The sequence below is a fragment of the Chiloscyllium plagiosum genome, unplaced genomic scaffold (genome assembly GCF_037043375.1).
Source record: "Chiloscyllium plagiosum isolate Xiang-an unplaced genomic scaffold, Cpla_swu_hap1 HiC_scaffold_12, whole genome shotgun sequence".
NCBI lineage: Eukaryota > Metazoa > Chordata > Chondrichthyes > Orectolobiformes > Hemiscylliidae > Chiloscyllium > Chiloscyllium plagiosum.
The window spans coordinates 77,856,664-77,880,205 of record NW_028270150.1 but is presented as its reverse complement, the minus strand read 5'-3'; the positions used below and the strand labels follow the sequence as shown (position 1 = coordinate 77,880,205).

Sequence of the window (23,542 nt, the reverse complement as noted above, 5' to 3'; positions counted from 1 at the left end):
TTTTCAGGAGAGAGAGAAGTCCAGCAGCTTGTTTCACACATCCCCTGTTGCAAATCAACTAAAAAACCTCGGTTGCCAGGACTGGCCATTCCCCTTTCATTATACAAGTTATTTCTAAAACATGAAAGCCTTTGGCCTGAGGTATCATTTGTTTAGGGGTAAACAAAATGGGCCCCAATAAATCATTCATCTCTGCACTAACTCAGCCATTTCGGAGGCTGGGCTGATTTAAGACCCCTCTGAAAAAAAATCAAGGGCGCAGTAACTTTGCGAAAAAGGACCAGTTTTATGACGGGGTTCCAATCCCATCTGGAACGGGGATGTGTAATAACATGTGTGAAGAGTTTGTTTAGAAGCTATCATTACTTTGATGAATACAGGGTCAAGCTGTCCTGGAAACACTCTTGTAATTACCTCTAAAGACCACCAGTGGGCACTGCTTACATAAAAGTCATGCTGGTCATCAACTTGAAAATTAGGACCTGACTAGGTTTGCTTGCTTAACATTAAATTCAAATGAAACTTTGGATATCTTAAAAAAAGGCAAAAATAGTTTATTATGGCACCATATAGTAAACAAAGGAGCACAACAGCCTTGCTGTAAAAAATAAAACAGAACACTTCTTCCCTCAAACAAAAGAATGTAAATATTTTCAGAAACAGCATGTACTTAACTATTTTAAATTGACAATGTGTTATGAATACAATTTTGCCTTGTCTTACAGAATAATAGGCAAAGTTTTAAAGTATTGAATGACTATTATAGTATATTGTTAATTATATAGTTTCCTCTATTGATAACTAGTGAAGAGTGAGAACATGGGCCAGAGTTCCATTGCAAGAAGTGACAAAGGACATGAGAGGAGAAAGCATGAAGGACAGCAAGAAGTGGGTCAAAAGAACCTAGATTCAAGATCACATAATTAGGAACTTAAATTTTATTGACTGACAGGAACAGAAATGGGCAACCGGCTTCCTTAAATTGAAATGTGGAAGAGGGAGCTGCAAATGGTGTCCAACAGAAAATCCTATACATTCGGATTCAGTCTATGGTGGATGCTGGGGAGATTGATGGAGTAAATTATAGCTGCTTTGGAATCTCTATAAAATCTTTTTAGCTTTGTTGACATTAAACTACTGCTAGATATGGCTCATCCAGAATCTTATGCAGGATATTTGTTGGACAGAGTAAATTTAAATAACAAGCTTCTCTAACATGCATGTGAAAATTGACTCCATGTTTTAAGAGATTGAATGTAAATGGTGAAGAGGGTAACAAGGATATTACAACCGAAAATGCAGCCAGGAGAGAAGAGTCCACCTGGGATGAAGTAATGTCAATGACACAACAGATGTGAAGGAACCAGGAGAGAAACTGAGGCAAGTTGAAGAAGGTGGAATTGATGATGTTGTGGCATTAATTTAGAGAGAAGGGGAATAATGCAGGTGAGCAATATTTGGTAATGTGAGATTGTGATTTGATGATGGAAGGTTTTGAAGGACATTTAAATCAAAAGTGTGCAATTACTGATGTTACAGGCATGGGAGAAGTGTAGTGTCCGAGTGAGGAAATTGAAGGATTAACTGGTACTCTTAAAGGACAATATATATTTTATGATGATGGGTGGGTGAGGGTGGAAATGTATAATATGCACGTTGTGAATGATCAGATGGAGAAGTGGTTTGATCAGTTCACTTAGAAGAGGAATGTTTAATATTACACACACTGAAACAAATTCCTGAACACTTCACAGCAAAAGTAATAGCTGGAGGAAAACGTTTGACAGCTTATTGTCAAAAAGGGAGATGAGAATTTTAGACTTCTTTGTCTTCAGTTTACTGTAGTTCCATAAAAGAAAGGTACAATTAAGCTTAAGTGACCAAGCCATACTTGAGGATGAATGGCCAAGCAAGTACATTGGAGTTTGTAGCCCATGTGATCACATATTGGGCATCATGCAGAGTAAAAAATAATAAAATGGCTTAAATGGAGTCAAGTGAATTCTGCAATTGTATTGTATCTTGACTTATTGTTTGCTGTTATTGCATTTCTTAAGCATTGCCAGAAAAAGTCTTCAGAATTAGGATTTTTAGGCCAATGTAACACAGAGCTGCGACATAACCTCTTCCTTAATTTCAGATATTTTGAGTTTATTAAAACAGGTTCCAGCAGGATCAACACGATCACGTCTTCATTTTTATCCATTAGTCTTTGGTGAGCCATGTAAAAGGCTGTTTTGAAAGTTCCAGTCTTGACATACTTCCTTGTGAGCAAGAACACGGTCTTTTTGCTCTTGTGAATGCTTTGAGAAAGATTCTCGACAACAGGCATTCCTAATTCCCAATCTCTCTCTTCCAAACAGAGGCAAAATTGCCTTTCACCTTTATCTTCCAAATGAACCAATAATTCATTGACAACCCAGTCTGTCACAGCCAGATCTGAAGTGTCATAAGCAATGAATGCATCATAGGAGCAGCTCTGTACTTTAAGAGTGCGATACTGATACTCATTCAGCTTAGAAGTGCATAAGTTGTACAAGTACCATACATCCCAGTAAAACAAATGATGGGTCAATGCCATAAACAATGTGCAAAAAATGATGATGGCAGAAGCCAAACTTAGTGAAGCTGCAAGATCATTCATTGTGCATGTGTGCTGATCAAGGAGAATAATGCTTTGTCCTCGATGACTTTCAGGAGATTCACAGGTAACATCAGTGGCCAACTGAGGAATGTCCAGATCGCATGTATTAATCCAAGCAATAAATGGCACAAGTTCACAAATGCAATAAAATGGATTCCCTTTTAAAACCAGAACTTCCAAGAAAAGTTGTTCACTTGTTGGAAAAACTGTCTGCTGCAATATTTTAATTTTGTTATAACTTAAATCAAGATACTTTACTCTGTTTGCTGATGTAAAGAAACTTATGGGAAGTTGAATGATTTGATTATCTTTCAGCAGCAGGTTTCGGAGGGATTTGGTGCAATTATACAGCCTATCAGGGACAATGGTTAAGTAATTGTGGCTCAGATCTAAAGTCAGCAAGTTCTTCGATAAGTGAAGTTCATCCCAATTAAACATTTTTAGTTTGTTATGGCTCAAAGACAAGTATGATAAATTACGTGGTAAATTTTCATAGATTTCAGATGGGATGTGCTCGAGTTGATTGTAAGATAAATCAAGATAGGTCAAATTTGTTAGATTTTTAAATAAGTTTATATATCTACAATCCTCCTTCTTCCACAAAATATCCAACCGATTTCCACGGAATTTCAAAACTTCCAAAGAGGCACTGTTTAATCCTTTCTCTGTTAAGGTGAAGATACCATTGTTGCTTAAATTTAACACTTTCAAATATTTAAGGTTTTCAATAAATCCCATTTTATGTGTCACACCCTCAACGATAAAATAGTGCGGGTTGTGACTTAAGTCCAACACTTCCAGTTGCCACAGTTCTTTAAAAGCATTATCATAAGCTGGATCAAGTCGATTATAAGAAAGATCTAAATATTTCAAATTTGGCAAGGAAACAAACTCAGTCCCATTTAAAGCTTGCCCAATTGCATTTGCTGACAAATTCAGGCACCTTATTTTTTCAAAGCCTTTAAACTGCTTTGGGCTGATGAAGAAAATATTATTCAAACTCAAATCCAATGTCATCCCATACGAATGACAAGCCCACTGCATCTTTGGTCCAAGGATATTGTTATCATCATCATTAAGGGATTCATATCCAAGATGGGTATATCCTGGCAGTAAATTTGGCTTTTGTAAACTTGACTCTACAAATGGGAGAGGTTTATCTTTATATGTCGAATCATGTAGAAGATTTCTGTTGACTGATGGAGGTGATATTCTATTTTCTGAAAGATCTACTATCTTTAGTGATGTAGATTTTTGGATGATTGTCAAGTTTGCCTGCTTAATGAAATTCGTTCCAAGGTTGAGAACAGTAAGATTGTTAAGAATGTACAATGGTTTCAGATCCTGGGATTCGAGTTGTTTGAAAACATAACCTTTAATAATTAATTCTCTCAAAGCAACTAATTTGGAAAAGTTTCTGGAAAGATTTATGTTTTTGAGATATCGAGCTATTTTATAGTTGAAAGACAAGTCTAATTCTTCTAGCCTGGGTAGGTAGTTTAAAAAGTCTCCAGTAGCGATTTCATCAATCAAAAAATTCATTTGAAGATGTAAAACCTTCAAGTTTGTACAATTCTGAAACCAGTCACTTTGTATTTTACGGAGGCTGTTGCTGGAAAGAATTAATGTCTGTAACTTTGAAAGCCTTTGAAAAGCATAGAGATGGATGTGCATGGAGCTATCTCCAGGGCAGGATTCACATGGGAATGGAGCATTAAAACATCTGGGACAGTTTTGAGATAAGTCAAGGTATTCCAGATCAATCAGATGTTCAAAATCATCATGGTTTATAATTTGAATCTTGTTTTTATGGAGATATAATGAACTTAATGTTTCTGGCAGCTTTCGAGGAACAGAGGTTAAATTATTTGAGCCAAGCGATAGAGTTTTCAGTTTGTTGCCACTTGAAAATGCCCCATCACCTACATGATTGGACACATTGCACGGATTGTGATAGTAACAGTTTTGTGACAAGTGAAGTGTTTCTATGTTTGACAGATCGGGTAGGTCCTCTTTTGTTACATTTAGAATCTTACTGCCATTGAGGCTGAGTAGTTGTAAACTAAGTGAGAGTTTCTTAGGGATTTTATCAAGGTGGTTTTGATCCAGGTATAACTCTTGTAGATTTTTCAGGGAGGAGAAGCTGTCATTTTCAATAACCATGCTCTTCCCAGGTGAAAGGTTCCAACTCAAATCTAGTTTGGTTAGGTTTTGTAAGTTGGAGAAATGGTAACTGGAAATATACGAAATCTGATTATTTGCCAGATTTAGACTTGTTGTATTTGCAGGAATATTTGCTGGTATATTTTGAAGCCGGTTGCTTCTGCAGTCTACTTCAATAGAGGAGCCATTATTCCCTATACTCACATCACATGGGAGGCTTCTGGGAATCCATCTGGGTGTGAGTGGTACAACAATTTTGAGTAGAAAGAGGAAGCACAGTAAAATTAGTGCTGAAGCTGATGTTGCTTTGACCTAAGAAAAATTAAAATAAATCAAAACAGGAAGTTGGTGTTATTAATCATTTTCTGTGTACAAATATAATACTTTTCTGTTAAAATTTTTGCTCATGATTCATAAAGTTGTCATACATAGAATATAGACATGGCTGAATTTTAGAAAAATTGGCTAAATGTTACTTTCTGGGTATTTCTGTTCATGAGTCCTAATATGTTTTCTCATGCGGTTTTATACTGTTCACCTTGTTAAGTATATATCATGCCTCTATTACATGCTCCCTCCGCCCGGCCACTTCTGCTATCACGCACTCGCCAACAGCGGAGGTAATCGCCATTACTGGAATCTCCAGTGATTTCTGGGCTGACACCATGTTTAAATCTCTGTGGTGCACTTGGTCAATCACAGCCTGAAACTGCCCGTCATATTATATGTAGTGGGAGGGGAATGAATATGAAGAGCTTTTGTGGGTGCATAGGTGGCACAGGGATACTTCATTGCAAACACAAGCTCCCATTCGTAAATGTACTGCCATTTTATATCATCACCTCTTTGGCTGACAGTCATTATAACTGCAATAACGATCAAGTTCCACAGACTACCCATCCTTCGTGCCGTGTTAGAACCCTATCTAAGGCTGTGATAGTCTTTCTTTGTCACACAGTGTGGCATAACATCTTCTCACTGTTCAGTGTAGGAGCATCACATGCTGGAAAGACTTCAAATGTTTGAAATGTTAGCTTTTCTTGAACAACAGCAAAAACAGAAAGAATTTTGACAAAACAACAAGAAAGGTCGTATTTGCTCTGAAAATAAACAATTATTTGTCTTTTGAAAATATCCTGGTCACCAGCAATCTTTAGCATGTTACTGGTCATTACAGATCGAAAATAGCCATCTCTGAAGCTGAAGTATTCACAGGCAATCATCAAAGGGGCATTTGCCTTTTGTCACACTCCTTCACATTTATTGTCTCGTCTGCATCCCATTATGCTGCTTCCAATATCTACAACTGACTTCCTCAACATGCTCATTACAGTAATGGTAAAAACACCGGAACTGCTGTGCTTTTCCAGCACCACACTAATCTAGACTCATTACAGTAATGGACCTGACAGCACACTCCTCAACCTTCTTGGATGGGTACCTCCAACTGATCAATGATCAGGCCCCTTACTGGTCTCCATGCAGCTCCCGGACTGACTTTCAGCAAATCCCTGTACTGTTTGTGCTGGGCCTGTAGGACGGAAGGTGGTCCAGTCCCTGGACAGCAGAACTCTTGACTCGAACCATCCCAAGCAGCCGTTTGACCGTGTCCAAGCCCCTGAACTGACATAGGACATGGCTGATTAAGGCAGGACCACCAACTGACAACAGTCCCCCTTGACCTAACTGAGAACCACACCCTTAGACCTTGAGAAGTGGCTGTTAGTTGAACATTTGATGTGTTTGTCGGGTACACTACTGGCACATTGTGCAGGTGTGAGATTGACATTGCACAGTAACACATCAACTCCTTTGACTGATCACCGCTGACATCCATGACAAGCAGCCTAACCTTGTGCCTGCGCTGAACTGCGAGACAATGCAGAAGTATTTCGCAACATTAAGTTCTGAATGAGGTAGCAAAGCACAAAAAGACAAAACAGAGATGATATCAGCATCTGAGTAGGCACAAAATGAATGGGAACTAAGAGAGCAAATTAGGAGCCTTGAGATGCACAACTCCAAGAGCTGAGTGGTTGTTCCTGCATGCAGAGTGTCCTGGCCTCAGCTTTGGAATGAAAGGTGTCAGTAGCCATCAAAACATAGAAGTGATAGAGAGGGTCTTGGGGATCGAAGTCAAGATGGATCCATTTTCGCTTCTCCTGGGTTTGCTGAATTTTTCTCCCTTAGATGTACATAGGAGAAAGCTTTTAAGCATCATCACTTTTATGTGCAAGGAAGAACATTCTGATGTGTAGGGTGTCTGAGAACCCCCTTGGGTGGCATAATTTAATTCTGAAATACATAACTTGATTGAGTTTTTTTGAAGAAGTAACAAAGAGGATTGATGAGGGCAGAGCGGTAGATGTGATCTATATGGACTTCGGTAAGGCATTTGACAAGGTTCCCCATGGGAGACTGATTAGCAAGGTTTGATCTCACGGAATACAGGGAGAACTAGCCATTTGGATACAGAACTGGCTCAAAGATAGAAGACAGAGGGTGGTGGTGGAGGGTTTTTCAGACTGGAGACCTGTGACCAGTGGAGTGTCACAAGTATCGGTGCTGGGTCCTCTACTTATTGTTATTTACATAAATGATTTGGATGCAAGCATAAGAGGTACAGTTAGTAAGTTTGCAGATGACACCAAAATTGGAGGTATAGTGGAGAGTGAAGAGGGTTACCTCAGATTACAACAGGATCTGGACCAGATGGGCCAGAAGTGGCAGATAGAATTTAATTTAGATAAATGCGAGGTGCTGCATTTTGGGAAAGCAAATCTTAGCAGGACTTAATGGTAAGGTCCTAGAGAGTGTTGCTGCGCAAAGAGACCTTGGAGTGCAGGTTCACAGCTCCTTGAAAGTGGAGTCACAGGTAGATAGGATAGTGAAGAAGGCGTTTGGTATGCTTTCCTTTATTGGTCAGAGTATTGAGTACAGGAGTTGGGAGGTCATGTTGCGGCTGTACAGGACATTGGTTATGCCACTGTTGGAATATTGCATGCAATTCTGGTCTCCTTCCTATCGGAAAGATGTTGTGAAACTTGAAAGGGTTCAGAAAAGATTTACAAGGATGTTGCCAGAGTTGGAGGATCTGAGCTACAGGGAGAGGCTGAACAGGCTGGGGCTGTTTTCCCTGGAGTGTCGGAGGCTGAGGGGTGACCTTATAGAGGTTTACAAAATTATGAGGGGCATGGATAGGATAAATAGACAAAGTCTTTTCCCTGGGGTCGGGGAGTCCAGAACTAGAGGTTATAGGTTTAGGGTGAGGGGGGAAAGATATAAAAGAGACCTAAGGGGCAACGTTTTCACGCAGAGGGTGGTACGTGTATGAAATGAGCTGCCAGAGGATGTGGTGGAGGCTGGTACAATTGCAACATTTAAGAGGTATTTGGATGAGTATATGAAAAAGAAGGGCTTGGAGGGATATGGGCCGGTGCTGGCAGGTGGGACTAGATTGAGTTGGGATATCTAGTCGGGATGGACAGGTTGGACCAAAGGGTCTGTTTCCATGCTGTACATCTTTATGGCTTGGTAAATATGGTGCACCAGAAAATGGACAATTTTTATAAGACATGGCAGCCCTTTTTGAATTATTTGAAAGCAGATCTGTCCGCCATTTTAATTAGAGCTTTTGTCTAGACATGGTGGTTTGGCTTAATAAGTCTAATGTCCTGAGAGGAAGAATTTCAAGCAAACGTGGGTTTAATAATTGATGCTCTTGAAGGTTGAGAGCTGAGGTCTTGTTACGCTAAGCAGTGTTATTTATTTACTTATTTATTTATTGATGTGGAATGAGTGTAGTTGAGAGATTATTTTGTGGAGTAGTATAATAGTTAGTTTATTGTTTATTGTTGTTGTTTATGTTGTGGTAATGTTATATTTTCATATTTTTGTTACTTTATAATTTTGTAAAGAAGAATTTTTTTCAATAAAAGCATTTTTTTTTAAATGCTCAAGTGAAGTGGATAACTATAAACTAAATGAGTTAGAGATGTGCCCTGGTAATGTGCTGAGTATGGTGCATATCCAATGCCAACTTCCATGGACTGGGCATGTAGGCAATCTCTGCCGAAGGAGATATTGGGAAGTTTTGGCTGAGATGGAGGCCTTGAGGAACAAATGATGAGTTGGGGCCTTCAGGTACCCACTCTGACTTTCACGTTTAGAACCATCTCAGTCTGGGGTTTCTCTCCAGCATGTGGGAGATAAGGAAAGTGCATCTAAATGAGAAGAGACTGGGTACTCACAAGTGGAGCTCTCAACTCACCATTCAAAACGGACTCACTTTTGCCCACATCATTCCAGAGCTGGGAAAATTCAATCTAAAGACTCTAATAAAAGGAAATGCCAGGCTTCAGAAAACTCTGTGTGCTGATTCTATATATATTTAGAATTACATTATGATCTCTTTGACCCTTTAACCCCTGTTAACCCTTTACTCCAGAAGATGTGGAAATAGTTATTTATTTATATATACATAAACTATTTCTACATATTTTGGAGTAAAGGAATAACAGGGCTTAAAGGGTCTTGGAGATCATAATGTAATTGTGATCTAAGATTTTACAAATAAGAGTGAGCTGCAGAGCTTTTCTTATTTACTTGTGGAACAGGGGCATTGTTGGCTGGCCAATATTTATTGTATGTCCCAAGCTGATGTTGAGAAGGTGGTGATGAGACACCTTCTTGCATCGCAGCAGTCCGCGAGCTGTGCTTAGACTCACATTGCCCTGATGATGGGAATTCCAGGATTTTGACTCAGCAACTGTGAATAGTGGGTGGCTTGGAGAGGAATTTCTAGGTGGTGGTGTTCCCATGTATCTGCTGCCCTTGACTTTCTGGATAGAAGTGGCCATGTGTTTGTTGTCCAAGGAAATTTGGTAGATTTCTGCCATGCATCGTGTAGATTGTACACATTGCAGCCACTGAGCATTAATGCTGGAGGGAGTGAATGCTTGTGGATGTGGTGACAGTCATGTGAGCTGCTTTATCCTGGATGGTGTCAAGCATCTTGAATGCTGTTGGAGCTGCACCCATCCAGGCAAGTAGGGAGTATTCCATCACATTCCTGACTTGTGCCTTGTGGATGGTGAATAGGTTTGGGCAAATCAGGAAGTGACTTAATCACTGCAGTATCCCTAGCCTCTGATCTGCTGTTGTAGTCACTTTGTTTTTGTAGTGAAGCTAGTTCAGTTTATGGTCAATGGTAACCCTAGGATGTTGATAGTGGACAATTCAGTGATGGTAACACCATTGAATGTCGAGGGACAGACGTTAGATCATCTCTTATTGGTGATGGTTATAACCTGGTATTTGAATGACGTGAATGTTACTTGCCACTTGTCAGCCTAAGTTTGGATAATGTTCAGATCTTGTTGCATTTGAACATGGACTGCTCCACTATCCGAATCATCTGATAGAGGAGTCACTCTGAGCTTGTGCAGGTCCATAACTGTGCATATGATTTGTCTTTAAATAAAAGGTTGTTAATATTTATATAGATGACTGCAGAGTCACCTAAGAGGCAATCAGACTCCCTGATATTCCAATCCAAAGTGGAAATACAAATGTGCACCATTTTACATATAATTATATATTTCAAAGTTATTTATTTGTAACTAAATTATTGCATCATGTACATATATAGAAACTAATACGCCTGTATATTTAAAAATCATTATTTCATCATTGAATATAGGCAGGAACACACAGCAGTGAAACGTTTTTCAATGACATCATATTAAAAGTTTCCATTAATTGCCTACCAGAATTTCCCCAATTTATTTTGCAAGTAACAGGAAAATATTTCGCAATGGTCGCAAACTGCTGTTGACTAGTTACCCTAAAGTAATATTCAAGAGAGGATAAATGCTGAGCGTCATATTTTGTCTGTTGATGAAATCACAAATTACTCCTGAATTTTTCATATAATAAGCTCAGAGGCAATGATTTGAAGTCAGGGATCTGGTTAAAAATTGCAAATTGAAATCTATATTCACTGGATATTATAGCCTACCTCCCAGGGTGTTAGGTGGCTACTGAGATATTGAATATCTTCCAAAATTCCTTAGATTCTGGAATGATTGGAAGATTGAAAATGTCTTCCAACTATTTAAGAAAAGAGCAAGGGAACATCTAAAATCAAACAAAGGACACGATAGATGGACAGTTAAATAGCAATGATTAGGTTGAGCAGAGTCAGCATGGATTTGTGAATGGAAAATCATGTTTGGCAAACATGCTAAATGATTGAGATTGCTACTAAAAAAATTGATAAAGGGGAGAATCAATGGATGAAATATATTTGGATTTTCAGAAGGCTATTGATAAGATTCCTCCATAGGAGGTTGTTTAGCAAAATTAAATCATTTGGCATGGATTGATGGGCCACTCTCCCAATGACAGGTTGTGACCAATGGGATATCACAGGGATCAGGACTTGGGCCCCATCCAGTTATTCACAATATATTTTAAAGATTTAGATGTTGCAACCAAATCGAACATTTTCACAATTGACATAAAGCTAAGGAGGAATTTGTGTTGCGAGGAATATAAAATATTTTCAGGAGGATTTGGACATACTTTAGTGATTGGGCAAGAGCAAGGCAGACTGAATATAATGCAGAAAAACATGAGGTTATCCACTTTGGTAGGCAATTCGGATTTAAGAATATTTCTTAAATGATGAATGGGTTATAAAGTTAGAAAGTGTAAATATGCAATGGGACCCTTGTCAATAAGTCACTGAATGCTAACAAGCAAATGCGCAAGTTACCAGGAAGGCTTCTGGAATTTTAATCTTTAACACAAGAAGATTTGAGTACAGGAGGAGTGACATATTGCTAAAATTGTACAGGAGCTTGCTAACACTGAACTAGGAGCAGTGTATGCAGGTTTGGTCTCCTTATTTCAGGAAAGATGTTATTGCATTAGAGGGAATCTAATGAAGGTTCACCAGACTTGCTCACAGAGGGCATGGCTGTTCTACGAAGAGATTTGGCAAATTGGCAAATTTAGAGTTTTGAAGAATAAGATGTTATCTCATTGAAACCTACAAACTATTTCAAGAGATAGACAGTGTAGTGCAGTAGAGTAAAATATTATCATTTTTCTTGAACCCTCACATAAGAGGCATATAGGATTAGGACCACTGTCTAAGTTGGGATAAAACATAAACTAGTTGTATTGAACAGATGTTTCTGTGGTAAAATTCAATGTTGTTTCTATGAGGCACTGTACAGCCATTTATTCTTCTGATCTCCATTTCTTAGGAGATGCTTAGCAATCATATAGAGACAATGTTTAATAGGGATTTCACTGATTTTGGTGCTGTCATTGCATTTGCTGGGATGCTGATTCATATGTATGTGGTGGTGTGAGGATCAAATATGAGATGTTGCTATCTCTCACCATGATCCTCAACTATTCTCTCCTTCATCTTTAGATCACAGGCAGGGACAGGCTAATTTTGTAGATGCTGGGGTAACAAGAGTCTGTAGTTGGGTGTTATCAAACTCTTGTTCGCACTTGTCAAGGGTCGCCTTAATCTCCAGCGCTTTTCATGCACAGATTGGAGGGCAATCACATGCTTCAGCCATGAGGGTGGAGGGGGTGGTGGAGGAAAAGGGCAAAAAGTTAAAATAAATGATAGAAAGAAAGATTTTGAGTAATCTTTACCACTTGTGGGAACATTGCACAAGCTCACACTAAAAACGAAAAATCAAAATGACTCACCATTTTCTCTTTGATTTTGAGATATTGAAATATCCCCGTGGAAAGTTAAAGCAATTTCTCTTCGAGAGAGTCGCAGATCTGATTTGTGTGTAAAAATCTCGTAAGTGCTGACTATTCATCAACCTGCAGATTCCACCAAGGTACTGGGTGAAGTATGCTTTGCCTAAATGGAATATAAATGACAGCAGATTAAAAATTAGTGTTCTTGTTGTGTCTCACAAAGGTGTACTGAATGAAATATATTTGTGAGTGACAGATTCACACCACTCCTGGAACTCTGGTGTAGAAAACAGAAAATACTGAAAGCTGTAGCTGGTCACATCACAGTAAGATGTACATTTTGTGGCATGTAGGGACATAGAAACAGTAGCAAGAGATTCAGTCTGCTCCAGCATTGAATCACACTTGGAATTAATCAGCACATTAACTCCATCAGTCTGTCTTTGAAACATAGGGTGGGATTTTCCCATTTTTTAGTCAAAGTGTTTTATTGAGTGTGAGCCCTCCCTGGCCTGGAGCTAGTTCTGTCATGCAATTTTCCACTTCTCACTTTATTAAATATGCAACAGCGTTTGGGTACTTGGCAAATCACATGGCCAGCAAGGTGGAAGAATTTGCCACTGCAAAAATAACTCCATAGAGGCTGATATCCTGTCACCAAGTTATCCTTTATTTATACATACATAGTACTAGGCACGGATCCATCTTCCTCAGAGCCAGTTATCAGAGTGAATAGGATGTCTGACACGCCTGTTCATTTTTTTTTCTTTTTTGTCTTACCTGAGTGGCCAGTAACGAGCAGTGACCTTACACTCCTTTGTTTTTTTCTTTTTTTTAATAATTAACCCCCACACTACCGTCTAACTGCGGTAGTGCTTATTTTTCCCCAGCACCCATGGTGTCTGTATAGCTGTGAGACACAGTGAAAGACACAAAGTGCACAAATCTTTATTCAATTTCCACCACCAGGAAGATAGGAAAACACCCGGGTGGCCAGTGACAAGCAGTGCCCTTCACATCAAAGGGCAATGCTGTGTGATCAAAACAGTGAAGGGGAGGGTAGGGACTAAATCAAAATAGAGTTGGAGGGAGAAATGATGCACTCCACTCCCTGCGGCGCCCACCTCTCCCTGAACAACTCCAGGGTGTTGGTGGACATCGCGTGCTCCTTCTCCAAGGACACCAGGGCCCTAACGTAACCGTGGAAGAGGGGCAGGCAGTCGGCCCTAACGACCCCCTCCATGGCCCGCTGCCTAGACCTATTGATGGCCAGTTTGGCCAGGCCCAGGAGCAGACCTACGAGGAGGTCTTCAGACCTGCCCTCTGTTCATTTTTTTTTAGGGTGTTGGTGCCAACCCCTGTTTATTTTTTTTTTTTCTCTTGTGTGTGCAGGTGTGAGACACAGTGAAAGACACAAAATGCACGAATCTTTATTCAAATTCCACCACCAGGAAGATAGGAAAACACCCGGGTGGCCAGTGACAAACACCATTGAATCTAACTTTGTTGCCGCACATTTCTCTCACCCAGGTTCTTGAACTATAGCTCTCACTATTGCATGCATCATGTCCACTCAATGCTCTCACCCAAACTACTCACATCTTCTGTCCACTGCATCTCGGGATATCTCACCACCCCTCTTGCTCCTGCATCACAGTTAACTGTTGTTTCATCCACTTCCATTGCACTCAATGTGTCCTCTTTGTCTCATTGTAGGAAAGATCAACTCACCCCAGAAATTATGTCTCCACAGCACCCCATCTGACCTATCTGTAACCACTGGACTGATCGCACTTGACCTTCAGGACTGTCTGTAGCTGAAACCCCAGACTGCGAGAAGGCAGCTCTTACAACTCTGGTAGAACCAAGCATCTGATTGACCATCACCAACCGCTGGGACAGGAATCAGACCAACTGTTTGACTGACTGTGGCAGTACCCCTCTTGACCACAATCCTCTTCACTTCTCTAAGGACTGCTTCCTTTTGACTTTCACGCATTGCCATTTTCTTGATGCTTATGCAATAAGTTGTCACATAAACTGTTGGCATGTGCTATCGGTGTAATGTTGATGTGGCTTGGTGTGGCACAGTTATATGTCTATCCTGATCAGTTTTCCCCACCATCACGAGCTGCTCACCTCTCCCTCTGCAATCTACAGAGGCTGGCAGCCTGTAACTCAGCACTGAAACCAGTGAGTGTATTCTAAAAAGCTATTTGAAGTACCAGGAGAGTGGCAGTCTCAACATAAGTGCAAATCAAAATGAAGTGAGTAGCCATAAGATGCATCCTGATGACGTACATGTATGTCGCTGTGCACAAAATGACATGCCAAGAACATGTAAGTCATTGGTGCCCCTAGAGCTGCAAAATAAGGTGGTGAAAGGCGAAGAGGTTGAATCAGATCTACAACAGTTATTTGGTGTAGTCAGCAGGATCTCATCTCACATCCCCAGGACTGGCGCTGCACCCTGGTGAAAATGCACTCCATTGTTAGGGAGGAGAGCATTTACTGAACTGCCATGGACAAGATTTAAAAAAATGAAGGAGGACAATGGCATCTACTCAATAATGAGGAAAATTACTCAAGTATGTCCAGTAAAGAAAGAACAGGAAAAATCCAATTCAGGCAGTTATCACCCATTAGTATGTCAGTAAAGTAGTGGAAGGTATCATCAACAAGGCTATCAAGCAAAACTTGCTTAGCAATAATCTGCTCACTAACATTCAGTTTGTGCAGTTCCACTAGGATCATTCAATGTCTGAACTCAATTATGCCCTGGTGGAACTGTACAAACTGAATGGTAGTGAGCAGATTATTGCTAAGCAAGTACTGCTTGTCAGCCTTGTTGATGATACCTTCCTCTACTTTACTGACATACTAATGGGTGATAATAGATGGAAGAGTTGAACTCCAGAAGTGGGTGAGAATGACTGCCCTTGACATTAAGCCCACATTTGACCATGTGTGGCATCAGGGTTCCCCAGCAGAACTAGAAACAATGGAAATCAGGGGAAAACAATCTGCTGGTTGAAGTCATACCTAGCTCAAAGATGGCGGTTCTTAGAATTCAGTCATCTCAACTCCAGGACATCTCTGCAAGAGTATATCATCGTCCAACCATCTTCAGTTGCTTCATCAACAACCTTCACTCCATCATGAAGTCATAAGTGGAGACGTTCATTGATGACAATATGACATTCACCATCATTCGTGAGTCCTCACATACTGAAGTAGTCCACATCCAAATGCAGAAAGATCTGGACAATATTTAGGCTTGGGCAGACCCCTGGCAAATAACATTCATGCCATGCAAGTGCCAGGCAATGACCATTTCCAACAAGAAGGAATCTAACCATCACCCCTTGATAGCTCAATGGCATTAACATCATTGGATCCACCACTATCAATATCCTGGGGTCACAGTTGACCAGAAACTAAACTGTGCTAGCCATATAGATACTGTGACTGCATGAGCAGGCCAGAGGCTAAGAATCCTGCAGTGGGTAACTCAGAAAGGAAGACTCAGTTTGGACAATCAGACTAATGAGGAGGTAAATGCAAAGCTCTGATTCAAAATAAAGACCAAATGTCTGAAATCCTGTTCCACCATTTGTTTCGAAGTGGACTCCTTAATTTCCTTAAACACTGTGCACTGTGAATCTTTTTCATAGTTTTATTGTGGTAGGTGAGTGCAAAAAAAAGATTCAATGACACTTGTTAAAGAAGAGCTGTGGAATTTCCCTGAGTGTTTTCACCAATAATTATCACTGAGGTTCATCAGCAGTCTGTATGTGCGTTGTATTTTGCACCAGTTGTCAGCCATGTGTCCTACACTATAACAGTGATTACACTTTAGAAGGATTTCATTAGCAGTAATTAAGGAATTTGAGATGTCCAAAGCCTGTGAAAATGACAAATCTTTCATTCTTAAGGCTGTTTAGATACAAAAGCTGGATAACAATATTCAAAATCATTAAACAGGCACCAAAAAAGCTTCAAAATCAAGATTCCTACAATGAATGCTCAGGTTTGCTGTTAATTGTGTACGTGATGTTGTTGTGGTAGGTGGAGAAAACTGGAGAATTTAACAGCATTTCTTTACAAAGAAGGAATCCACTGGTGAGAAAAAAAGCTGCTGGCCTCAGCTTGCCCACAAACCACAGTCAGAGGGTTACCATTTGCAGTCTTGCTTAAAAATACCATAAATTACAGTGCAGCTAGAAGCATGGAAAGCAATCTTTACATGTTATTATTATTTTGACTTGATTTGAATTATTATTGTAACATGAAATAAGGCAGGGCAGGTGACTGAGGTGCCAGTGGGGGAGCACTTTGGGGCCAGCGACCATAATTCTATTCGTTTTAAAATAGTGACGGAAAAGGATAGACCAGATCTAAAAGTTGAAGTTCTAACTTGGAGAAAGATCAATTTTGACGGTATTAGGCAAGAACTATAACCCAATCTAGTCGCACCTGCCAGCACCCGGTCCATATCCCTCCAAACCCTTCCTATTCATATACCCATCCAAATGCCTCTTAAATGTTGCAATTGTACCAGCCTCCACCACTTCCCCGCTCACCCTAAACCTATGCCCTCTAGTTCTGGACTGCCCAACCCCAGGGAAAAGACTTTGTCTATTTATCCTATCCATGCCCCTCATAATTTTGTAAACCTCTATAAGGTCACCCCTCAGCCTCTGATGGTCAAGGGAAAACAGCCCAGCCCGTTCAGCCTCTCCCTTTAGCTCAAATCCTCCAACCCTGGCAACATCCTTGTAAATCTTTTCTGAACCCTTTCAAGTTTTACAACATCTTTCCGATAGGAAGGAGACCAGAATTGTACGCAATATTCCAACAGTGGCCTAACCATTGTCTTGTACAGCCGCAACATGACCTCCCAACTCCTGTACACAATACTCTGACCAATAAAAGAAAGCATTCCAAACGCCTTCTTCACTACCTGCGACTCCACTTTCAAGGAGCTATGAATCTGCACTCCAAGGTCTCTTTGTTCAGCAACACCCCCGAGGACCTTACCATTAAGTGTATAAGTCCTGCTAAGATTTGCTTTCCCAAAATGCCACACCTCGCATTTATCTGAATTAAACTCTATTTGCCACTTCTCAGCCCATTGGCCCATCTGGTCAAGATCCTTTTGTAATCTGAGGTAACCCTCTTCACTGTCAACTAACCTCCAATTTTGGTGTCACCTGCAAACTTACTAACTGTACCTCTTATGCTCGCATCCAAATCGTTTATGTAAATGACAAAAAGTAGAGGACCCAGCATCGATCCTTGTGGCACTCCACTGATCACAGGCCTCCAGTCTGAAAAACAACCCTCCACCACCACCCTCTGTCTTCTATCTTTGAGCCAGTTCTGTATCCAAATGGCTTGTTCTCCCTATATTCCATGAGATCTAACCTTGCTAACCAGTCTCCCTTGGGGAACTTTGTCGGACACGTTACCGAAGTCCATATAGATCACACCTACCACTCTGCCCTCATCAATCCTCTTGTTACTTCCTCAAAAAACTCAATCATTTGTGAGTCATGATTTCCCACGCATAAAACCATGTTGACTTTCTTGAATCAGTCCTTGCCTTTCCAAATACATGTACATCCTATCCCTCAGGATTCCCTCCAGCCACTTGCTCACCACCGAAGTCAGGCTCACTGGTCTATTGCACTTTGCTGCCAGTCTTCCAGTCAGCAAAAACAGTTTTTTTCCCCAGTTATTATTTCAAAATTCCTCATTTACAGTCATAGTGTAATAAAGATATACAGCACAGATACAGGTCCTTCAGTCCATCTCGTCCATGCCGACCAGATATCCTAAATTAAGTTAGTTCCATTTGCCAAATTTTCTAAATTAAGTTAGTCCCATTTGCTAGCACTTGATCTTATCCCTCTAAACCCTTCTTATTCATGTACCCATCCAGATGCCTTTTAAATGTTGTAATTGTACTAGTCTCCAACACTTCCTCTGGCAGCTCATTCCATACACGCACCACCCTCTGTGTGAAAAATTTGTCCCTTAGGTCCTTTTCAAATCTTTTCCCTTTCACCCTAAACCTATGCCCTCTTGCTTCCCGGTGTGCTGTGCCATTCATTGTTGGGTTGTTGTCTTTTAGTTTCTGACATACACTGGGACAGAAGATAGACCACATTAATTTCCTTGATGAGGCCTTTCCTCCAACCCAGGGAAAAGACCTTGTCTATTCACTCTATTCATGCCCCTCAAGATTTTATAAACCTCTGTAAGATCCCCCTTCAGCCTCCGATGCGCCAGGGCAAACAGCCCCAGCCTGTTCAGCCTTTCCAGTTAGCTCAAACCCTCCAAACCTGTCATGTTTCAACACATCTATTAACCTCGTAGCAGGGAGGGTGGGAGGTCAGAAATTTTGGAATGTTTTTCTCCCATCCCCAAATTCAGTACAGGTTAACTGCCCAGCGTCGAAGTGATAACTTTTGAGGAGTGTCAGCCATTGCAGTTCCTGAGGATGCACTGCAGAAAGAAGCCGAACTGGTAAATAGTGCAAATTCTGGCCTTCCCTAGCATAGTAGCACATAGATAAGCGACAGGGTTTGTAGTGATTTTAACGAGGTCAACCAGGTGGATCTCTTAGAATGTGACTTCCCTGATTGGGGCTGTTAATCTGATCTAATCAGGGAGTCCTGGCTGACAGATATAAACAGGGGTGCTAGATGTTCTGTTCACTCTGAGAGCTGGCTCTGAGAGAGCTGCATCAGTGTCAAGGAATCCACATGTAAATAAAGGGTGACTTGGTGATGAGATACCGGCCTCTGTTGAAGTATTTCAGTGGTGACGAGAGAAAAGCACCCTCATGCAGAAATTCACTTGCAACAGTCACCTTTGAGTTCAGATAAGCATTTCTGGCATCATGCCATTATTTGGGAAGCTTGACTCCTTCAATCCTGCCATCGAAGGCTGGGCACAGTATGTGGAAAGAATACATTATTTTTATTTGGGCAAATAACTTTGGGACAGATGAAAAACAATGAATAATTCTCCTGACAGTGTGTTCACATGACATTGTAAATTGCACATTAGCAAACAGTTACAGTTTACCTTGATGTGATAGACATTGTTACAGATGTGTTGAGGAGGATCAGTTTACCGTTAATAGGGATAGACTGCCTTAAAAAACGTAAGACTAGCTGCACCCCTTTGCTGCCAGTACAATGTTGCTCAGCTCACTGCTGAGTTTTCAGGCAACCACTAGCATACTTCTTCTTTACCATTATGCAGCTGTCAGTGTGATGAGGTGAACGGAAAGTGACCCAGGTTATTGAGGTGTTTGCACCAAATTTGTGTGCTACCTACTTCCATTTTGTGTGCACCAAAATGGGAGAATTTGTGTTGTCTTCCTTTTACATCTATGCTAGTTGAGACAATAAAATAAATTTCTTATCACATTATTGAAATCTCTTCCACCTTGCATATTTCCAGAGTAATCTTTGTTAATTAAGTGGGGAACTTTTACAAGTCTTAAGCTGGGGGCACGGTGGTTCAGTGGTTAGCACTACTGCCTGCAGCACCCACGACCCAGATTTGATTCTACACTTGGGCAACTCTGTGTGGAATTCTCCCATGTCTACATGGGTTTTCTCCGGGTGCTCTGGATTCCTCCCACAGTCCAAAGATGTACAGGTTAGGTGGATTGGCCATGCTAAATTGCCTATAATGTCTAGTTGGATTAACCATGGGAAATGTGGGGATAGGGTGGGGAGGGTGGGTTTGGGTAGGATGCTCTTCAGAGGGTTGGTGTGGACTTAATGGGCCAAATGGCCTGATTCCATGCTGTGGGGATTTTATGACTAACTCTTGAGCCTTTTGTTCATTTTCTGTTACCATTGAGAATAAAACTAAGCTATTTCAGTGATTGAAAGTCTTTACCTGTTGGGGCATATATTACACTATATTTAATTATTGTTCATTAAAAGGAATAATGACATTTTCAAGCTGTTTCAACATAAATGTATTTGACAGGAAGCTATCTTATTAATTCTATCTTTAAAATTGCAATGTTAGCTTCTTGGTCATTGAATTTGTTCCAAGATAAAATGAAGTATGCTGTCATCACATGATGTAGTTCCACTTCCCTCATAGAAAATAATGTTTAAAAGAAAGAGCAGCTTCTTGCTATTTTCAAAGAAATTACATACCTCTTTACAATTAACCTTTCAGAATCTTGAGGCAATTGCATATGCAATTATCCATATGCATAGGTTATTGATTGTACAATGATCAATATTTATTATTTTTATTAGGCTTTTCAATTAACAAAGCAAGGTGAGTCAACTTCCTTTTAAATGGCTACTTGTGTTCTGTGTTTCCCATTTTCCTAATGTGCTTTATTAAAAACAGAAAAGTGCTCCCAGAAATTAATAAGAGTCAATTTCAAAAAGTTACTGTTGTCCTTATTTTCCTATCATTTCTTATGTAATGCAGAGATTACTAACATTTGAAACAGGAAAAGTCCTTTACTTTGGGTGGCACAGAAGCTCAATGGTTAGCACTGTTGCCTCATAGCTCCAGGGACCCAGGTATGATTCCAGTCTCAGGTGACTGTCTGTGTGGAGTTTGCACATTCTCTGCGTGTCTGCGTGGGTTTACTCAAGGTGCTCTGGTTTCCACCCACAATCCAAAGATGTGCGGGTCAGGTGAATTGGCCATGCTAAATTGCCCATACTGTTCAGGGATGTGTAGGTTAGGTGCATTAGTCAGGGGAAATGTGGAGTGATAGGGCAGGGGAATGGGTCTGGGTGATTTACTCTTCATAGGGTCAGTGTGGACTTGTTGGGCCAAATGGCCTGTTTCCACACTGTAGGAATTCCATGATTCTTTGCCCCAATGTCCACAATAAATTGTCTCCTATATCATAGCGTCAGATAACATTTGTCTGTGTAACTGACTGGATTATCATGAGGATTACAACACAATTATTTCATATCAGCTTTTTAACCAGATGCAAGGCTGTAACCGTTGACAGACAAGTAAGTGATTGTGCCCACTACAGCCGGAATTGTTGCCAGTTGAAATACATATCAAATTATATATTTTTATAATGTTTACTCATATAAATGATTGAAGAAAAGGAAATATTTCACTCACCAGTACAGATTAAGCCTTAAAGTCTTCCAAAGTGTCATTCAGGAGCAGTATCCTAAGCAGATGACTGTTCGTGTAGAATTGGAGAAGTGCTCACTAAGTCATAGAGGAACAATGCAAACTGTTCAGCTCATTGCATTCTCGAAGGGCAATGCTTCATCTGTGACCACAGTGTTCCCATTATACTAATGAGGCAAATTATTGTGAAATATTGGGTATACCTAAAATTAGCTAAATAAAAAACCGCAGGCATCACGTTGGGTGAGCCAAGCAGTACTATAAGATTAACTTTAACAATTGCTGAAATTAAGTAATAAACATTTATGGGATGCATCAAAAGAGGTCAAATTTGGGCCAAAGTATTCCAGCTACAACCATGGTATCTACCTAACTATGTGGAAAATCACCACGGTACATTCTATCAAAAAACTCGAAGCAAGATTCTGCCAATTATTGCATTATCAGTGCACTTTCAATCAGTAGTGATTTTGCCAGATTAACTCAGCTCCAGACTCTATTACAGCTTGATCCAATATCCTCTGTCAATTCGGATCCAAGCCAGGCAGTTGGACAGAAAACAAGTTTGGAGTTGCCTCTTACTGCTGTGATATGAGTCATTGAAATAATGATAGGAATATACAGCGAAAATTGAAAAATCTGTGCAGCTACATAAGGAAACGTTGCCTGATTTTCCCTTCAAGCCTTAAATTGCAACTCCAAAATCTCGTCATTGAATGGCAAGTATAGCCACTTTCAATTCCCCTGAAAGAAAAGATTATGTCAGGCTGTTGCTTGACTAGTCTGTGAGACAGCTCTCCCAATTTCCTCACTAGTCCCCCAGATGTTGGTAAGGACTTTGCATGGTCGACAGGGCTGCTTGTGTTTTTGCTGTTGTCTTTTCCAGTTCCAAGATCGATGCCAGGTGGTCTGTCTGTTTCATTTTTTTGTTGTGACTTTCTAGCAATTGATACAACTCAGTGGCTTGCTAGGCCATTTCACAGGGCAGTTGAGAGGCAACCACATTGCTGTGGCTCTGGAGTCACATGTAGACCAAACCAGGCAAGGTTGGCAGATGTTCCTAATTTGAAGTAACATAGTGCCATTTAGTGACATGTCCACCTCCTTGACTCTCCAGCATCACAAGCTACCTGACCCTTCCTCTTCATGAAAAAAGCAATGCAACCACAGAGCCTGGAAGCCTGTCACTGAACACTAAGGACTGTGCTAAGAAATTAACATGAACCCAAAGAGATGTGTGCAAACCACAAGTCAGTGCTGAAGCCAGTTAGCGTGTTCTAAGAAAGTAATGTGAAAAATATGATGTATGGAGGCTGGCAACATCCAAATAAGTTCAAAGTGAGTGAAAGCTAAGCAATGTAAGCCATAAGTTGCATCCTGTTCAGGTGCATAAAATACAGATGTGAGTCAGCACACAAAGTGATGTGGCAAAATGATGCAATTGCCTTGTATTCTGGGCTGTCAGGTAAAGTGTTGAATGGATGAAGTGGTATGTGAATTGGTCTGAGAGCAAGGATGATGATGTAATGACGATGGTCATTTGCCAATGCCCAATGCTTGGGCAAAGGGTCAAGGAGGTGGCACCTATGGACCATTTCTTTAGAAGGAGCAATAGGTACATGATGGGAAGGACAAACATTTAACAGGTTGCAGTTGCCATGTTGCATACTGAGTTATGTGATGTGTCATTTAGGTTCTTGGTGAAGAGAGGAGAATTGGAAACAAAGACAGAAGTTGCTGGAAAAGCTCAGCAGCTCTGGCAGCATCTGTGAAGAGAAATCAGAGTTAATGTTTTGGCTCTGTTGACCCTTACTCAGAACACACTACTGCAAACACACCGCT

At 40.5% G+C, this 23,542-nt stretch overlaps 1 protein-coding gene across 1 annotated transcript; it reads right to left on the bottom strand.

The window, feature by feature from the left end:
- On the bottom strand, positions 1–21,768 carry LOC122555017 (toll-like receptor 7). Its single transcript, XM_043700596.2, has 3 exons — positions 21,686–21,768; positions 12,545–12,707; positions 1–5,119 (listed from the first exon to the last, which is right to left on the bottom strand). The coding sequence occupies exons 2-3, from the start codon at positions 12,545–12,547 to the stop codon at positions 1,994–1,996; spliced, it is 3,129 nt and encodes a 1,042-aa protein (XP_043556531.2). The 5' UTR covers positions 12,548–12,707; positions 21,686–21,768; the 3' UTR covers positions 1–1,993.
- Between the last annotated feature and the right edge of the window lie 1,774 nt (positions 21,769–23,542).